The following is a 16,935-nucleotide window of genomic DNA, read 5'->3' on the forward strand; positions in this document are numbered from 1 at the left end:
TGGGACTCCAGGATCATGACCTGAGCTGAAGTCAGACGCCCAACCAACTGAGTCACCCAGGAGCCCTGTTTTGTTTCTTAAATTCCACATATGAGTGAAATCATATTTGTCCTTCTCTGACTGATTTATTTTGCTTACTATAATACCCTCTAGTTCCATCCATGCTATTGCAAATGGCAAAATTTCATTATTTTTGATGGCTGAGTAATATTCCATTGTATATTTATATACCACATCTTCTTTATCCATACATCTGATGCCAAATGATGTTGAGCATTTTTTTCATGTCTGTTGTTCATTTGTATGTCTTCTTTGGAGAAGTGTCTGTTCATGTCTTCTGCCCATTTCTTGACTGGATTTTTCAGTTTTTGGGTGTTGAGTTTGAGAAGTTCTTTATAGATTCTGGATTCCAGCCCTTTATCTGATAAGACATTTGTAAATATCTTTTCCCCATTCTGTAGGTTGCCTTTTAGTTTTGTCAACTGTTTCCTTTTTATGTTGATGAAGCTCCAATAGTTCATTTTTGCTCTTGTTTCTCTTGCCTTTGGAGACATGTCCAGCAAGTAATTGCTGTGGCTAAGGTCAAAGAGGTTGCTGCCTGTGTTCTTTTCTAGGATTTTGATGGATTCCTGTTTCACATTTAGGTCTTTCATCCATTTTGATTCTATTTTTGTGTATGGTATAAAAAAGTGGTCCATCTTCATTCTTCTGCATGTGGCTGTCCAATTTTCCCAGCACCATTTGTTGAAGAGACTGTCTTTTTTCCATTGGATATTCTTTCCTGCTTTGTTGAAGATTAGTTGACCACAGAGTTGAGGGTTCATTTCTGGGTTCCATTGATCTATGTGCCTGTTTTTGTGCCAGTACCATACTGTCTTGATTATCGCTTTGCAAAACAGCTTGAAATCTGGAATTGTGATGCCACCAGCTTTGGTTTTTCTTTTTCAACATTCCTTTGGCTATTTGGGGTCTTTTATGGTTCCATACAAATTTTAGGATTGTTTTTTGCAGCTCTGTGAAAAATGTTGATGGCATTTTGATAGGGATTGCATTGGATGTGTAGATTGCTTCAGGTAGAATAGACATTTTAACAATATTTTTTCTTCCAATCCATGAGCATGGAATGTTTTTCCATTTCTTTGTGTCTTCCTCAATTTCTTTTATAAGTATTCTATAGTTTTCAGAGTATAGGTCCTTTACCTCTTTGGTTAGGTTTATTCCTACGTATCTTATGGTTTTTGGTGTAATTGTAAATGGCATCAATTCCTTGATTTCTCTTTCTTCAACCTCATTCTTAGTGTATAGAAATGCAACTGACTTCTATGCATTCGTTTTATATACTGCCACTTTGCTAAATTCCTGTAACAGTTCTAGCAATTTTTGAGCGGAGTCTTTTGGGTTTTCTATGTAGAGTATCATGTCATCTGTGAAGAGTGAAAGTTTGACTTCTTCTTTGCCAATTAATTTTTTCCTTTTAAACATCAAATTCTACACTGGCTTTTGACTCATAGACCTGCAGAGCTGAGTGTTTGAAGAAGCTACTCTTAGTCTCCTACTTTTCTGTCCCAAATATCTAGAATGTCTTCCATGTACTAAGTTTTTCTGGCCCAGGATCCATTGATATTCACCTATGCCCAACCCTTGGGAAGCTGACATCCGATAGAAAACAGTAGGACTTTCAGGGGAAAAATAGTCTCCCTATCTCTAATGTGAGAAGGCAGTTACCTACTTATTTGTTTTAGTATCAATTTTTTTAAAGTTTTTATTTCAATTTCCGTTAGTTAACATACAGTGTAATATTAGTTTCAGCTGTACAATATAGTGATCCAACACTTCCAGACAACACCTGGTGCTTATCACAAGTACACTCCTTAGTTCCCATCACCTATTTCACCCATCCTCCCCAACTCTGGTAACTATCATTTTGTTCTTTATACCTAAGAGTCTGTTTCTTTCTTTTCCTCTCTCTCTCTTTTCCCCCTTGTTCATATATTTTGTTTTTTAAATTGCACATGAGTGAAATCATATGGTATTTATCTTTCTCTGAATTATTTCACTTAGCATAATACTCTCTAGCTCCATCCATGTTGTTGCAAGTGGCAAGATTTCATTCTTTTTTGTGGCTGAGTAATATTCCAGTGTGTGTGTGTGTGTGTGTGTGTGTGTGTGTAACATCTTCTTTATCCACTCATCAGTTGATGGACACTAGGCTGTTTCCATAATTTAGGTATTGTAGACCAAGAAGGAAAGAATATCCAATGAATAAAAGACAGTCTCTTCAACAAATGGTTTTGGTGAAACTGGACAGCAACATGTAAAGGAATAAAACTGGACCACTTTCTTACACCATACACAAAAATAAATTTAAAATGTGTGAAAGACCTAAATGTGAAACATGAAACCATAAAAATCCTAGAAGAGAACAGAGGCAATAACTTCTTTGACATTGGTCATAGCAACATTTTTCTAGATATGTCTCCTGAGGCAAGGGAAACAAAAGCAAAAAGAAACTATTGGGAGTATATCAAAATAAAAAGCCTCTGCACAGCAAAAGAAACAATCAACAAAACTAAAAGGCAACCTACAGAATGGGAGAAGCTATTTGTAAATGACATATCTGATAAAGGGTTAGTGTCCAAAATCTATAAAGAACTTATCAAACTCAACACCCAAAAAACAAATAATCCAATTAAAAAATGGGCAGATATGAATAAACATTTTTCCAAAGAAGTTATACAGATGGCCAATAGACACATGAAAATATGCTCAACATCATTCATCATCAGAGAAATATAAATCAAAACTACAATGATATTTCACCTCACCCTGGTCAGAATGGCTAAAATTAACAACACAGGAAACAACAGGTGTTGGCAAGGATGCAGAGAAAGGGGAACCCTCTTACACAGTGGGTGAGAGTGCAAAGTGGTGTAGCCACCCTGGAAAACAGTATGGGGTTTCCTCAAAAAGTAAAACATAGAACTACCCTATGATCCAGTAATTGAGCTATTAGGTATTTACCCAAAGAATACAAAAATACTAATTCAAAAGGATACATGCACCTCAATGTTTATAGCAGCATTTTCTATAATTGCTGTATCACAGTTTGAAAGTACAAGTGATTACTAGGACCAGAGGGAGGGAAGCCAGAGAATGGTCAATGGTTTACTGGTGATATAGTGCTGTGTCCATAAATGACTGAAAACTCCAAAGGCTACACCAGCTAATGCTGTTTCTGAGGCCAAACGGATTTTCAGAGTATATTATGCTTAGCTCTTGCTTAGCTCTTGCTTGTGTACTTGGCTAAAAGACAACATGCTATTCTGGTTGTCTAGGAGTGATATGGTCTATAACCAATGATAGGAGTTAAAATTCTGTACACCTTATGCTAATGTTTATAAGGTTATATTTCAGATTCCTGTCCCCAGAGATTCTCTCTTGGACATTCCCTGCAGGCCAAGGATCCCAGGAACACAATTGGGAGCTCTTGTAGAGACCATTTAGATAGAAGCTTCTCTATCCCTACACTAAAAACCAAGTTCTGGAGACCCAGAGTGGGAAGCCAAGCCTTGAGAGCATGGTAGATGATAAGTAGACTCCTCAAAGGTATGATAAAAGCCCCGGACCTGGAGTCCGGTGATCTGAGTACAAATTCGCCTTTCATTATAGATATGAAATCCAGTTTAATTCATTTAACTGCTCTGAACTTCAGTTTCTTTGTCTATAAAACAGGAAGTTGTAATTAATGAAATAACACATTCACAAAGGATCCAGTATAGAATCAGTATGTGTGACTTGTATCTGAATTTGTTCCTTATAACTACTTCCCAACCCTTCCTCTATATCCTGTGGTAGGGAGGACACTGTTCCTCAGGTCCTGCTTTAAGGAATCTTTCAAGGTGCCTTCAATCCATCATTCCTACAGTTTTCATGGCAATATTTGAAAAATTCTTAACTGATCCTGGAATGGCATATCTTTTCTCCACCTACAAAAATCCTACTTATAACTCAGGACCTAATTCAAATCATTCTCATTACAAATCTTCTTTAAATGCTCTCTAGATCTAATCTAGGGACTCAGGGAAAGCTTCCTCAAGGAAGTGATTTTTGGACTCAGATATGAAGGTTGAGCAGGAGTACCCCAGGGAATGAGAGAGGAGAAAGCATTCTGAGCAAAGGAGACAGTATATATAAAGGCCTTGAGGCAAAAATAGTGTGGTTTGTTGGAAAAACTGAAAGATAACCAGAAATCCAGTGTGGTTAAAGCACAGAGAAGGCCAAAAATCTTACAAATAGGGCAGTCTCAAATAGCTGTGCAGTTAGTATACTACATAAAGTGCCTTGTCAAGGGAGTTGAAATCCCTCCCATGCTCTGCTTGCTAAACCATAGAGCTGTGTCCATCCAGAAACAGTTATCTTTTTCTGATTTGTGCATTCTTGTTTTAAATGTCAGAAAGATGCTGAAAAACTAGCAGCAGTCCTTACAAGGCCATGAATGCTCTGGCTCCCACCTATCATACTATCCTTACCTGAAATTCTTTCCCTCATTCTTTCTCTGTGTTCTGGCTAAACAGGTCTTCTGCACGCTCAGGACTTTTGGACATGTTTTCCTTGTTATACTGGGTTCTGGAATCATATGCTCAAAACAATGCTTGGTACACTGTTGAGGTTTGATGAGTTTGTTTTAGTGCAGGGTCCATGACACAAGGCTGATTTGGCTACATTTGAGTTTGGGTCTGAATTACAGTTGAGTTAGAACTTCCCTGGTCTTCAGGCTAGGGAGGGTGGTGCAATTCCCATTTGCAAGGGGTGTGAGCAGTGACTCTTGGTACCCATGCATGGGAAAGCAGGTCCTTTCTTTTCCTGGGGCTTCTGGCATCTTTAGGAATGGAGAGAGTCACAAGGACTTCTTAACAGAGGTAATAATGATATTTTTTTCAAAAAGAAATGAAAGCACAGGGGAAAGTTGTTGTTTCAGACTTGCTTCTACCTCAAAACTCAGAATAACCTTCTCTGAGGACACATTACAACACCCAAACAGAGTCTGCCCATCAGCCTAGATTTCTGCCAGAATGATAGGCTCCTATTACAACCATTTGTTCTACAAATATTGATTGAGCACCTATAATAATGAATAAGAAAGGCACGATCCTTGACTTCAGAGAGCTTATATTTTGGCATCACCTTCAGTAATGTCTGTAGGATTACCTTATAGGGGAACTAAGTCTTCTTAACGGGCTAAATACTCATTGGCAGCTTAAATACCAAACTTACAAGATACAGAGAGGGGCTCTGAGGTCAGCCAGACTTGGGTCCAAGTCAGAGTAGAGTCCACCATCTGAGGGCTGTTTAACCTTGGGCAAGTTTCCTTTTCTGATCTTCAATTTCTTTACCTGTAATTGGAAATGATAATACTTAACTCATAGAGCTAATATGAAGATAAAATGAGACATAACGTGTAAAAGGTTATAGTCTAGTACCAAATTAATAAATATTTGTATAAAATACATCATGTTCCCTGTTTCATGGAAAATGATTTTTTAAAAATATCTAGAAAAAAGGTCCAGTTTTCAAGGACTCAGAATAGTAATCAGAGGAAATGTCATGGTTACAGGAAATGTTTCCTATCTTTTATATCCCTATCAAGGTTGTTATCTTCTTGAGATAGAAACTATCTGTTTTATCTTGGTATCCCCCAACCAATCTCAGTGCCTAGCATAGTACCTGAGACTGCTAAGGATAGAGGACTTGTTTTATTCATTTCTGTACTCTCAGGGTCTCGTATAGTGTCTTGAACATAGTATGCTTATTACATGCATTAAGTCCCTTAATCCTCATAGCAGTTTTCTAAAGTAGTGCTATTATTATCCTTATTATCAAATGTGGAAACTGAGGCACAGAGAGATTAAGTCAATTGCCCAAAATTATCAAGCTAATTAAGTGTTAGGGCTTGAATTTGAACCCAGGCAGTCTGGCTATAGGCCTGCACCCTTAACACCTGACCCAACCACATAGAAGCCCATTAGATATTTGTTGAATGAATACAATTACAAGAAAACGTGAATTATAATCATGTAAAAGAAGGAGTCCATTATACATGTGCACCTTATACAATAGACATGCTCCAAAATTGGATAAAAATCCATTTTTTTGTAAATTTCATGCATTTTACCAGTATGTCAGCACATTACTGTTATGTCAAGAACTTCTTTTGTCATGTTAATAATCACTTCCTAAACTGTCTGATGTATAAAAGTAGTGTTTTCACATACTGGCTTCCTGCTAAAGCAAGAAGGGCTGGCAAATACCCTTTAGAAGTCCTTTTCCAATCACCTATAACCCGCCCTTTCACCCCACCCCACCCCCAACCATAATGCTAGAAAGACAGTTGGTGCCCTCTTCTGGGGGTTTGGGGCAGTAGCATACATTTGGGCTCACCAGGGGGGCATTTCCAAGAAATAATCGTGTCAAGTTCTTTCAATTCTGGTGATAAGAATAAAGTTGATTTTTGGATCTTTTTTGGAAATAAGAAATTGAATCTTTTTCTGAGAATAGGAAAGCTGACCTATTCAATCAGGCGAATCTCCTGAAGCCCTGGTGGATAGAGAAATGGAATACAATTTCAGCTGAACTTTAGAAGGATGCTGAGCAGACATTTCCTTTCATCAGGTACACTTTACATATACTTCAAAATCATAGGCTATTATGGTAAAATTTACCATTTATTTAGGATTATCTATGTGTTGGATTATCTCATTTAAATCTCACTACAATCCTAGAAGGTAAAGAATATCTCCAATTTATCGTTACAAAAGCTGATATTTAGAGAGGTTAAGCAATGGACAAAAAATGGCAAAACCAGCAATTCAAACCCAAATCATGTTATTTTCAATGTAATATGTTGTCTCTTTTTATTCCTTTTGGCCCTGTATCAATATTTCACTACTAAGAGATGCCAGAAAAATGTTCTTGACAGATGTAATTCCAATGTAATACCACTGAAACATCAAAGAAAACTGTGCCCAAAACCCTTATATGGACCCTTTGCTAGTTGTCCTGACACCTTGTTTTATTTGGTTATGTTGGATAGAAAGATAGGAAGTTTAAAGTGGTAACAGACAGAGGTCAAGGGCCAAACAGAATGTTGGGGAGTCAGAAAAGGGGATAAGAGAGAAAGGAGGAGTAGTGTGGACATGGAGGAGAGAGAGCCTTTTTGACTGCCTCTCCATTGCTCATAAAGCCAAAACTAGCCCATCAGGGTGAATCCAGCTTTCTGGAAAGCACAACTTGCATCAAATGTAACAATAATTAGCCTTTGTCTAATACTTTGTGCCAGGCACTGTTTTAAGTGCTTTACCTGTATTAACTCATTTAATCCTCAAAAAAATCTCATTAGGCAAGTCTTTTGATTAATCTCATTTTATGAATTAGAAAATTGAAGCAAATAAGTGGCTGTGGTTTCCATTTTACACATGAGGAAACTGAGACCTAGAGTTGAGTAACTTTCTCAAGATCAAGCTAATAAGCGCTGGAATTTAAACTTAGGATGCTGGTTCCAGAGCCATGTTCTTACCCATCATGATATATTACCCCTCCCAATACATTGTAAGGATAAGTCTTGTTTCAGAAAATGTTTACTTCGGGTATATATGAGGTGTGTGAGTTTGTGCGTTTATATTTGTATTGGGTTGCAATGTAAAATGTATTCCTGTGAGTCACAGACAAAAATGTCTAAAACCTACTGCTCTAGCAATAGTATCGCTGAATTATACATCTTCAACCTCACTAGAGATAATGCTAAATTACTCTCTAAAACGATTTTACCAAATCACATTCCCACCAATAGTGTAAGAGAGTTACCTGTGTTCTATACCCTCACCTGAACTTAACAGTGTCAGGCTTTTAATATGTTGCCAATCCAGAGGGTGTGAAATCATATCTTAAGTTGTTTTTAATTGCATTTTTTCTGATTTCTATTACGTATTTTCATATGTTTTGGCTGTTCAGATTTTGCCTACTATGACATCTGTTTACATCTTTTACTTGTATATTATTGCATACAATACAAATGTATACAATGCAATACACAACAACAGTAACTCTTTGAAGGAGCCAGCAGTACAGATGAGGAAACTCAGACTGGCAGAAACCTTGCTTAAGGTCACTCAGCTAATGGGTTGTTGAGTTGGGGTTTGAGTCCAGGCCCAGAGGACCCGTTAGCCTATGCCTTTTGTTTTATAATACATGCTGGGACTAAGGCCATATTAGTAAAAACAAAAGAAGGGAACAAATAATGTCAAGCATGTAACAATATGTCATGTGTCTAATTAGGTTTTGTGTAATTAACATCGCTTATTTCCTTGTATCCTCACAACAACTTGGGAGATAAAACATGTTATTTTTCATTTTACAGGTAAGGAGACTGAGGCTCAGGGAAATGAAAGATTTGCATTGGAGAGGTTAAATTATAGCTGAGAAGAGGCAGAATCACAATTCAAACACAGGTCTGTGTGATTACAAAGTCCACACTGGTTACACAATAGTGGTATCTGTCCACAGCTATTCTTGGTATGAAGTAAAGGCCTCCCACAAATCATGTCTGCCTCATCACCTCCTAGAGCCATGTTTTGAGCTTCTGCCTTACCCTCTCCTTAGAGCCCCAGTGAACTGCTGCTACTTGGAGATGGCCAGGACAACATCTACCTTGTGTGTGTGTGTGTGTGTGTGTGTGTGTGTGTGTGTGTGTGTGTGTGTGGTGTGTAGAATCCTGGTCTGGGGCAGCCTTAACTAACTGGTCCAGCCTACTGCCTCCCATTAACCAGTCAAGTGAGATGAGCTCCCAGCCAACTTCCACAGATTCACCTTTCACTGTCTCCAGATTTCTCTGATGAAGCCCACTCAGGATCTCAACACCTTCTATGATAAACCAGAAATTCTAAGTCAGAGCTGTCAAACTTGACTGCACATTAAAATCACCTGCAGAAGTTTAAAAAATCCTGATGCCCTAGTAACAGCGAGACCCACTACATCAGAATCTCTGAGGATGGTTCCCAGGCATCCATAATAGTTAAAGCTCCCCAGATGACTCCAATGTATAGCCAAGATTGAGAACCACTGTTAAGGCATCTTCCAGTAGTCACACTCACAGTAGTTTCCACATCTTAGTGTTCATGGAAACTTCTTGGAGCATTTGTTAAGATTCAGATTTCTGGACCTCACCTCCAGAGAGTCCATGTTTTAGTTTGGACCCAGGAGTCTTCATTCTTAACAATCACCCCAGGTGATTTCATTGCAAGTCAATAGGAGGTCACATTTTGGGAAACGCTGCATTAGAGGAAGTGCTACATGGAAGTGGGATGCGAGCAAGAGATCTCTGGCCCTTTAAGGACTAATTAAGAAACTACCTTTAAAGCTGTGGAGCACAGCAAGCAAGGGCTGCTTTTTTTCATCCTAGTGGATAAGGTAAGGGAGCAGGTCCTGGAATGGACTTCTCCTTCAAGGTTACCTCAGCGTCCGAGTAAGTGCCATTTTGTTCCTAGCCCTGAAGAGCAGGAAGGATATGCTGTGTTGCCCCACCTGTTGTTTCTGTTTGTCTTGATGTGAAGAGGACAAATTAGAAGACCTCCTTTGGTACAGAAGATTCACCTAGAGGAATCGACATAGGGTCTGCCTGCTTGCCTTTCATTTTTTCTTGCCCCAACTTTTGTGGTTGTGGAGCCAGATGCAGCAACCTATGTGAAAGGAAAGGCTCAGAGTGACATCCTTTGGGCTTGGGCTGGAGTGTGTTGCTGAACACCACACCTTTCGAGATGGTCCTCCTCAGCATCCTTAGAATTCTTCTTTGGGGACTGGTGCTTTATATGGAACAGAGGGTCCAAATGGCAAAGGTAGGGCAGCCCTTTAATGCCCTCATGGCTGATGCCTCTTCCTTGCCCCTGATTCGGGAGCTGCTAGAAGAAGCTCCTGGCAATAAGCAGAGGAAGCCCCAGGTCCTAGGACATCCTTTGCGGTACATGCTGGAGTTGTACCAGCGTTCAGCTGATGCACGTGGGCACCCTAGGGAGAACCGCACCATTGGGGCCACCATGGTGAGGCTGGTGAGACCTTTGGCCAACGTAGCAAGGCCTCTCAGAGGTGAGTTATCATACCATACTGTCCTGGAGGGAAGAGAAATGGGGGGGGGGGAGGAAGAGTGTAGAGAAAGGGGATCTGTGAGTGGCTTTATTGCTTAGTGGGTGAGTTGTCTTCTCAGGCTTGGATTTCAAAGGTTGGAAGAAGCTGGCTACAAGCCTGCTTTCCTTTAGGGTCCCAATTTAAGAACAGATTTCCTTGGGGCCTACCTGAGGAATCTCCCCCAGACCTCAGGAAAACTGAATGATGTGTCAGCTCCTGTCTTTCAAAGAAAGTCTTATTGCTTGTTATGTCACTAAAAACTATAATTGAGAAATACTTCTATGCATTCTTGTGGGGGGGCTCTTCAGGTGTGGTTGTATTCTTACAAGGAAAAGAGCACAGGATACTGAGTTGGGGGAATTTACAAAAATGGACAGAAACAAATTAATATTGGAAGGTCTATATACCTGGTTAGGTGAACATCTGCTATTGTGTATAATCCTTAAGGACAACTATTACCATTAGCTGTCATGGAACAATTAGCCTAATTTTTTAAAATAAGAAAACTAAAGCACAGAAGTCCAATAACTTGCAAAGTTCACATAGACAGTGGGTGGCAGAGATAGGAATTGAGTTTAAGTCTCCCTGATTCTGAAATCTCCATAATTTCTCAAGTGTTTAGATATAGTACGTTGATATCCTTGTATACCAAGAAGTTTTTCTATTAAGTCCACGTTGCTAGTTTGGGTTTTTGGTACTAAAGGTATTTTGGAATTTTCTTTGTTCCCACCATGCTTGATTTTAAAAGTATCTTCATATTGTTCCACGACACCAGTGGGCTTCTGAAGTGCAGGGCTTTCTAGAGAATGCCGAAAGCCATCAATTTCAAGGAAATCTTGGGAACCCAGTGAGATTAATTTTGGGCCTTTGATAATTTACATTCCCCCCTTTAAATGAAATAACAAATATTCTCCTAGCTAACCTTTACTGTGAGTTTACCACGTGCCAGGCATTGGGCAAAATACTTCACAAACGTTATCTTCCTTAATCTTCACCACTAGTGTATGAGGTAGGTATTATTAACATAATCATTTTATAGATGAAGAAACTGAGGCTCAGAGTAACTTACTCAATGTAACACAGTAATTGGTAGAGCTGGGTGTCAAACCCAGGTTTTTGGGCTCCAGATCTTGTGCTTTTAATCATCCTGCTGTGCTGACTCAACAGATTTTAATTGAGCACCAGGCACTGTGTTTGGGTTGGGTCTGAAGTGGCAAATAACTGTCTCCCTGACCTCTAGGAACTCCCATTAAAGTAGAATGGATAGATAAGTAAGCACATAATGGTGTTAGAGCATGACCAATGTTTTGACAAGGATAAGCAGTTGGTCTCCCAGGACATGAAAGAAGAAATAGGTCACTGCTTAAAGCCAGCAAAGGGAAACAGGGAGACCATGAAAGACTTCATTGATGAGCTAATATTTGAGCTGGCTGGACCTTGAGGAAGGAGTAAGGACACTATGCGTAGAGGCAGACATGCATTCTGATTGAGGAAGGGGAAAATAGCTCGGGGTGGGTGGAGATTCACTCAACAAATATTTAACACCTACTGAGGGCTAGGCACTGTTTTAGGTGCTGGCATATAGATATGATCAAGACAGGCATGGTTTTCATGGGTGAGACAGATAAATAAACACAGATAACTGCAAATTGTGGTAAGTGCTATCAAAGAATGAAATAGGTTTTGATAGAGAATAACAAATCCTCCCTTTACAGGGGATTGTCAGGGAATGCATCTTTGAAGAGGTGACATTTGAGCTGAGACCTGTAAGATAAGAAACTAAGTATGAGAAGAGTAGAGAGAAGCCTGATTGAGGCAGAGGGAACCATGTGTACAAAGGCCTGGAGGGTGGAAACAAGTTTGTCTGACTTGAAGATTAGAAGGAAGATCAGTATGGCCGGAACCTATTGAGCATTGTGGAGAGTGGCAGGGAATGAGGCTGATGAGAGGCAGGGACTTATAGGCCATTATAAGAAATCTGGATTTCATTCTGAGTGTAGCAGAAAGCTGCGCAAATCAAGTTTGTACAGATGATATGGGGCTAGACAGGAGGGTGCCTAGAATTAGGCCACTATCTTGGTCTGACTGTGAGACATACTGGCATCTAGGGACTCTGGAAAGGATCCAGAAATGGATAACAAGAGAACAAGGACAGATCTCTCCATTAGGAGATGACCCAGCTGAATTGCACTTGCCTGGAGAGCTATGCCAGGTTCAATCACACAGGATGTGTGAGTCAGCCATTTCCCTGAAAAATTCTGAGCAGACCCTTCCTGGCTCTGATCCTAAGCCACTCCACCCTGCTTCAGGAAATATGTGATGTCAAGGTCTGAAAGGAAAGGGCAGTTCCTCACCAGACAGCCTGCTAGAGGTTGGGTTGGGCTTCTTCTCAGGCAGGGTGGGGCAGGTGTATGGGTGGGACTCTTAGAAAGATGATTATAGGATGGGAGTGTAGAGTAACTTGAGAAAGCAGACACAAGTCTGGCTTGGGCTTTGTGTGAATGATGTCCAGTGCCCCAAACTTCAGGGTGTATTGAGCATAAGTTGAATGTGAACTATGAAAAAATATCCTGATGCTTCAAGACATTAAAGCACTTCTACATTGACCAGTCCAGGCCTACTGAAATCCAAGCTTGTGGATTCAGTGAAGGAGGAAGGTTAGGTAAATAATATGTAAATTAGCATGCAAATGTTTAGCGATAAGATGTTTGAAGATAAAAGGAGGCATTTTCCTGCAAGCCTGGTTTTTGTAATCTTTGCTATTGACCTTTTCCAGGAGGGGGTGCAGAAATTCAGAGCACTGCAGGCCCGGCCTTCCAACCCTTTGGCCACTGGGTGTCAGCATTACAGTCTGGATTAAAACACTCACCAAGACGCTTTCAGCTTCTAGTAGAATTCTTAGCAAACAAAATCTGGCCAAAGCCTTGTTGAAAATGGTATTTAGGGGAATGGTGGTACAATGAATGCAGTACATAAGGAATCATTTCCAGTAAGGAATGAACAAGGGAGAGAATGAGGGTTAAGGGGAAAATGGTTTAAGAAGGAACAGCTGCTCAAGAAGCAGTTCTTAACGTAAACGGTAAAAATGGCAAAACAGCTGCTCCCACTAGGGGTAAATAAACAAAATTATTGTGTGGCATCTTGGCCCCAGATTTGAAGTGATGGCAGGCCATAGATAGTCCCCAATATTGGACTGTTACCTCAAAGTTGCATCTGTATAATGATATGACAGGAGGACTCATTCTTAATTCATGCATGTCTCAACAATTCTCTTAATTGAGCACCTTTAATAGTCTAATAAAGATTGATCCTCTTCCATACACACAAAATAATTCCATATTTGAGGTTTTTTTTTTCTCATCCTAGTGCTGTGAGTGATCTAAAAATGGAACACAATTTCTTTTTAAGGGAAACCTACTTGGGCTCAATCTTGATTCTATCATACCCTGGCTATATGTCCTCTGGCATAGCTTCTCTGAGCCTCAATTTCCTTGTCAGCAAAATGGTGATAATTATTATCTCATAAGGCTATTGCAGATTAAAGAGCTAATGCTTTAAAGCATCTAATAGTAAATGCTCAACAAATGATAGTGATTATCATGATCTTGCTTTATTTTTAGGGCTGCTTACAGCTGTTAGTTTGTACTGAGCAGATTTGTGAGGGAGATTCAGGCTAGCAGGTAAGAAACTAATCCTCTGCTCTTGTCCCCTCTTATGCAGGCCCCTGGCATATAAAGACCCTGGATTTTCCTCTGAGACCAAACCAAGTAGCATACCAACTAGTCAGAGCCATTGTGGTTTACCGCCATCAACTCCACCTAGCTCATTTCCATCTCTCCTGCCACATGGAACCCTGTGTCCAGAAAAGCCAAACCAATCACTTTCCTTCAGGAAGAGGTTCCTCAAAGCCTTCCTTGCTGTCTAAAGCTTGGACAGAGATGGATATCACACAACATGTTCAGCAAAGGCTCTGGAATCCCAAAGGATGCAGGGTTCTACGACTCCGTTTCATGTGCCAGCAGCAAAAAGGTAGTGAGATTCTTGAACTTCAGTGGCATGGCACTTCATCCTTGGACACTGCCTTTTTGTTACTCTATTTCAATGACACTCATAAAAGTGTTCAGAAGGCCAAACTTCACCCCAGAATCCTGGAGGAGTTCATGGCAGGGGATTCTTCTCTTCTCTTGAGGAGGGCCCGGCAAGCAGGCAGTATCACATCTGGGGTCCCTGGCCTCTCCAGGGAACATGATGGGCCTAAAAGTAACCAGTGTTCCCTCCACCCTTTCCAGGTCAGCTTCCACCAGCTGGGCTGGGACCACTGGATTATTGCTCCCCATGTATATACCCCAAACTACTGTAAAGGAGCCTGCCCCCGGGTACTACACTATGGTCTCAATTCCCCCAATCACGCCATCATCCAGAACCTTGTCAATGAGCTGGTGGACCAGAGTGTCCCTCAGCCCTCCTGTGTTCCTTATAAGTATGTTCCCATTAGCATCCTTTTGGTTGAGGCAAATGGGAGTATCTTGTACAAGGAGTATGAGGATATGATTGCCCAGTCCTGCACATGCAGGTGACAGCAAAGGTAAAGCTAGCTCAGGTGTTCTGAGAAATTGGAAAAGAGTTTAACATAACAAAACAAATATCAATGTTAAAGCTGCAAGTATTCTACCTCTGATCTTCTACCCATTCTGTGGGTTCTGTTTCATGCCTTAAGTGTTACTTAAGTCTCTTCTCCCCATGTATGAGGGTCCTCACTTTATACAAACAGTTCTGGTACCAGACATTAGTACATCTTGACCACTAGTCAGAGCCCCTAAAGATGTTCTTTTGGAGATACCCAGCTTTCTTGTCCTTTTTTTTTTTCTTTTTCTTTTTCTTTTTTTTTTTTTTTATTGTGACCTTGTCAAAAGTCACCAGTCCATGATGGTAGAACTTTTGGAATTGTCCTACCAAGTCCCAGAAAGGTGAAATCTTCCTGGTATCCATCTTTTGAGGCTTTCTAGAAGACCTTGGGTTAAGAAAGCCACCTGAGATTTTTACTTCTCTATGTTGCCTCCTGTATCCTCAAAACTGGTACCTAATCAGAAAGACTGCCTGCTCCTGTACTTGCACTGCCCTCTGAATCTAAAATTAACTTTTCTCAGATGTATTAAAAAATGTTTAGGTAATAATCTCCACTAAAATCTTTGAAGGGAAACAGAAGGAGTCTAAGACATCAAGGATTTTTCTCTCTGCCTCTGAACCTGGGGAAAATATCTGGGATCCCTTCTCTAGGGTAATGAGAACAGCCTTTAATAAGGCTGATAGGAAACTTGAATATGGAGTTGAGAGGATAATCACTTCAAAACCACCTGCATCTATGGTGAAGAGAGGAAGAGCTGTCATTGCTGATTAGGATTATGTATGGGGGAGTCATTTTAAGCTTTCTAGGGAACAATGGATTTCATAGGGTATTGTTTTATGTAACACTTAAATCCTTGTTAATTATCACAAAGAAAACTCCCTGGTGGCTCAGCAGCTAGGAGTTGGCCTGGTTGGGGGTGGAGGAGTAGAAGGCTGCAGCCAGGAAGCTTGAAGGGCTGTGGGGAAATGGTGAGATGTTCTGAGGCCTGAGGCCAACTTCATTCTGGACTGGCCTGTTTGTGAGTTCAACTTGGCTCTGGGCTGGATCTCTGGGGGAAGATGGGCTTGCTGTTTGGGGGGGGGGCATGAAGTACTGCCTTAGACTAAATGACACTTGCAGTGTGACTTTTCTACTCCTATACTGTGCTGAAGTGATGGAGACTGGGCTGTGTTACAAATAAATCATTTTTGTTGTTGTCGTTAAAGAGAATCTTGAATGTTTGGGGGATTGGGAGAGAATGGGTGGAAGGAATTTATTTCCTTTGTTCCCTTTAGCAATGGCCAGGAGCTCAACCCTAATCTCCAAGGGTGGGGCTGCAGACTCTATGAGGTTCTCTTTTAAGGCAGCACTGCTACGATCAGCCCTCCCCAAGGGGCTCCTTTGAGGAAGCCCAGTAAGGCATTTCCCCTGCCCAACTTCTCCTTGACTAGTCTTATGGCCATTCACAGTGGGGTGGGACTGATTTAGGGTAGGTGCATGTATTTGCCAAATGTAACCCCCCTCCCCACCACCACCATTTTTCTTATCCATCAAATTAACTTACCTTACCATTCCCTTCTCAATAATTGGTTCAGCTAGACAAAATCTTATACATCTATAAATATACAAATTCTATTATTCTGGAGGAACTGTTTTTTAAATATCCTTTCATCCATCTATCTTATATCATTAGGAATCAGCTCAGACATTCATTTCCTCAATGTCCCCATGACGACCCAGACTTGGGTAGGTGCCCTACTTCTGTGCTCACATAGCACTATTTGCTTTCCTTTAACACATTCTAGTGTAACTATTTGTTGCCAAAAGATGAGCTCCTTTTGGGATTTTCAACTGTATTTTACCCATTTCCATAATACTGGAGCCTGGCACATAGTAGGTCCTTGATGAATACAAACATATGAAAGTGATACTTTGTGTGTGTGATGCATTCTTCCTAACATGTATATAAGGATTATTTTTGTACCCCATTATTTCAAAACCATGATTCAAGTTGCAATAGAATGTAACAGCTACGTTCTTGAATGAGGCAGTTTCAGAATCATTGTAATATGTGGCAAGTTGACATAGAATAAATGTGGGCTTCCAGTCTAAATGTTTCCCTAGCCTGCTTGGGGTAGACACAAATACCTAACAGG

General features: G+C 40.4%; 1 protein-coding gene across 1 annotated transcript; it reads left to right on the plus strand.

Moving 5' to 3' along the window:
* Nucleotides 1-9,788: 9,788 nt before the first annotated feature.
* Nucleotides 9,789-14,750, plus strand: BMP15 (bone morphogenetic protein 15). The gene is made up of 2 exons (XM_026513266.3): nt 9,789-10,134; nt 13,894-14,750. The coding sequence occupies exons 1-2, from the start codon at nt 9,810-9,812 to the stop codon at nt 14,748-14,750; spliced, it is 1,182 nt and encodes a 393-aa protein (XP_026369051.2). The 5' UTR covers nt 9,789-9,809.
* Nucleotides 14,751-16,935: the final 2,185 nt, after the last annotated feature.

This window comes from Ursus arctos, chromosome X, assembly GCF_023065955.2.
Source record: "Ursus arctos isolate Adak ecotype North America chromosome X, UrsArc2.0, whole genome shotgun sequence".
NCBI classification, from domain to species: domain Eukaryota; kingdom Metazoa; phylum Chordata; class Mammalia; order Carnivora; family Ursidae; genus Ursus; species Ursus arctos.

Bases quoted from the DNA above. Each gene is read 5' to 3' on its own strand.
- BMP15 (XM_026513266.3), top strand. From the start codon at position 9,810: ATGGTCCTCCTCAGCATCCTTAGAATTCTTCTTTGGGGACTGGTGCTT. The intron at 10,135-13,893 runs GTGAGTTATCAT...CCTCTTATGCAG, and splicing joins CGTAGCAAGGCCTCTCAGAG to GCCCCTGGCATATAAAGACC.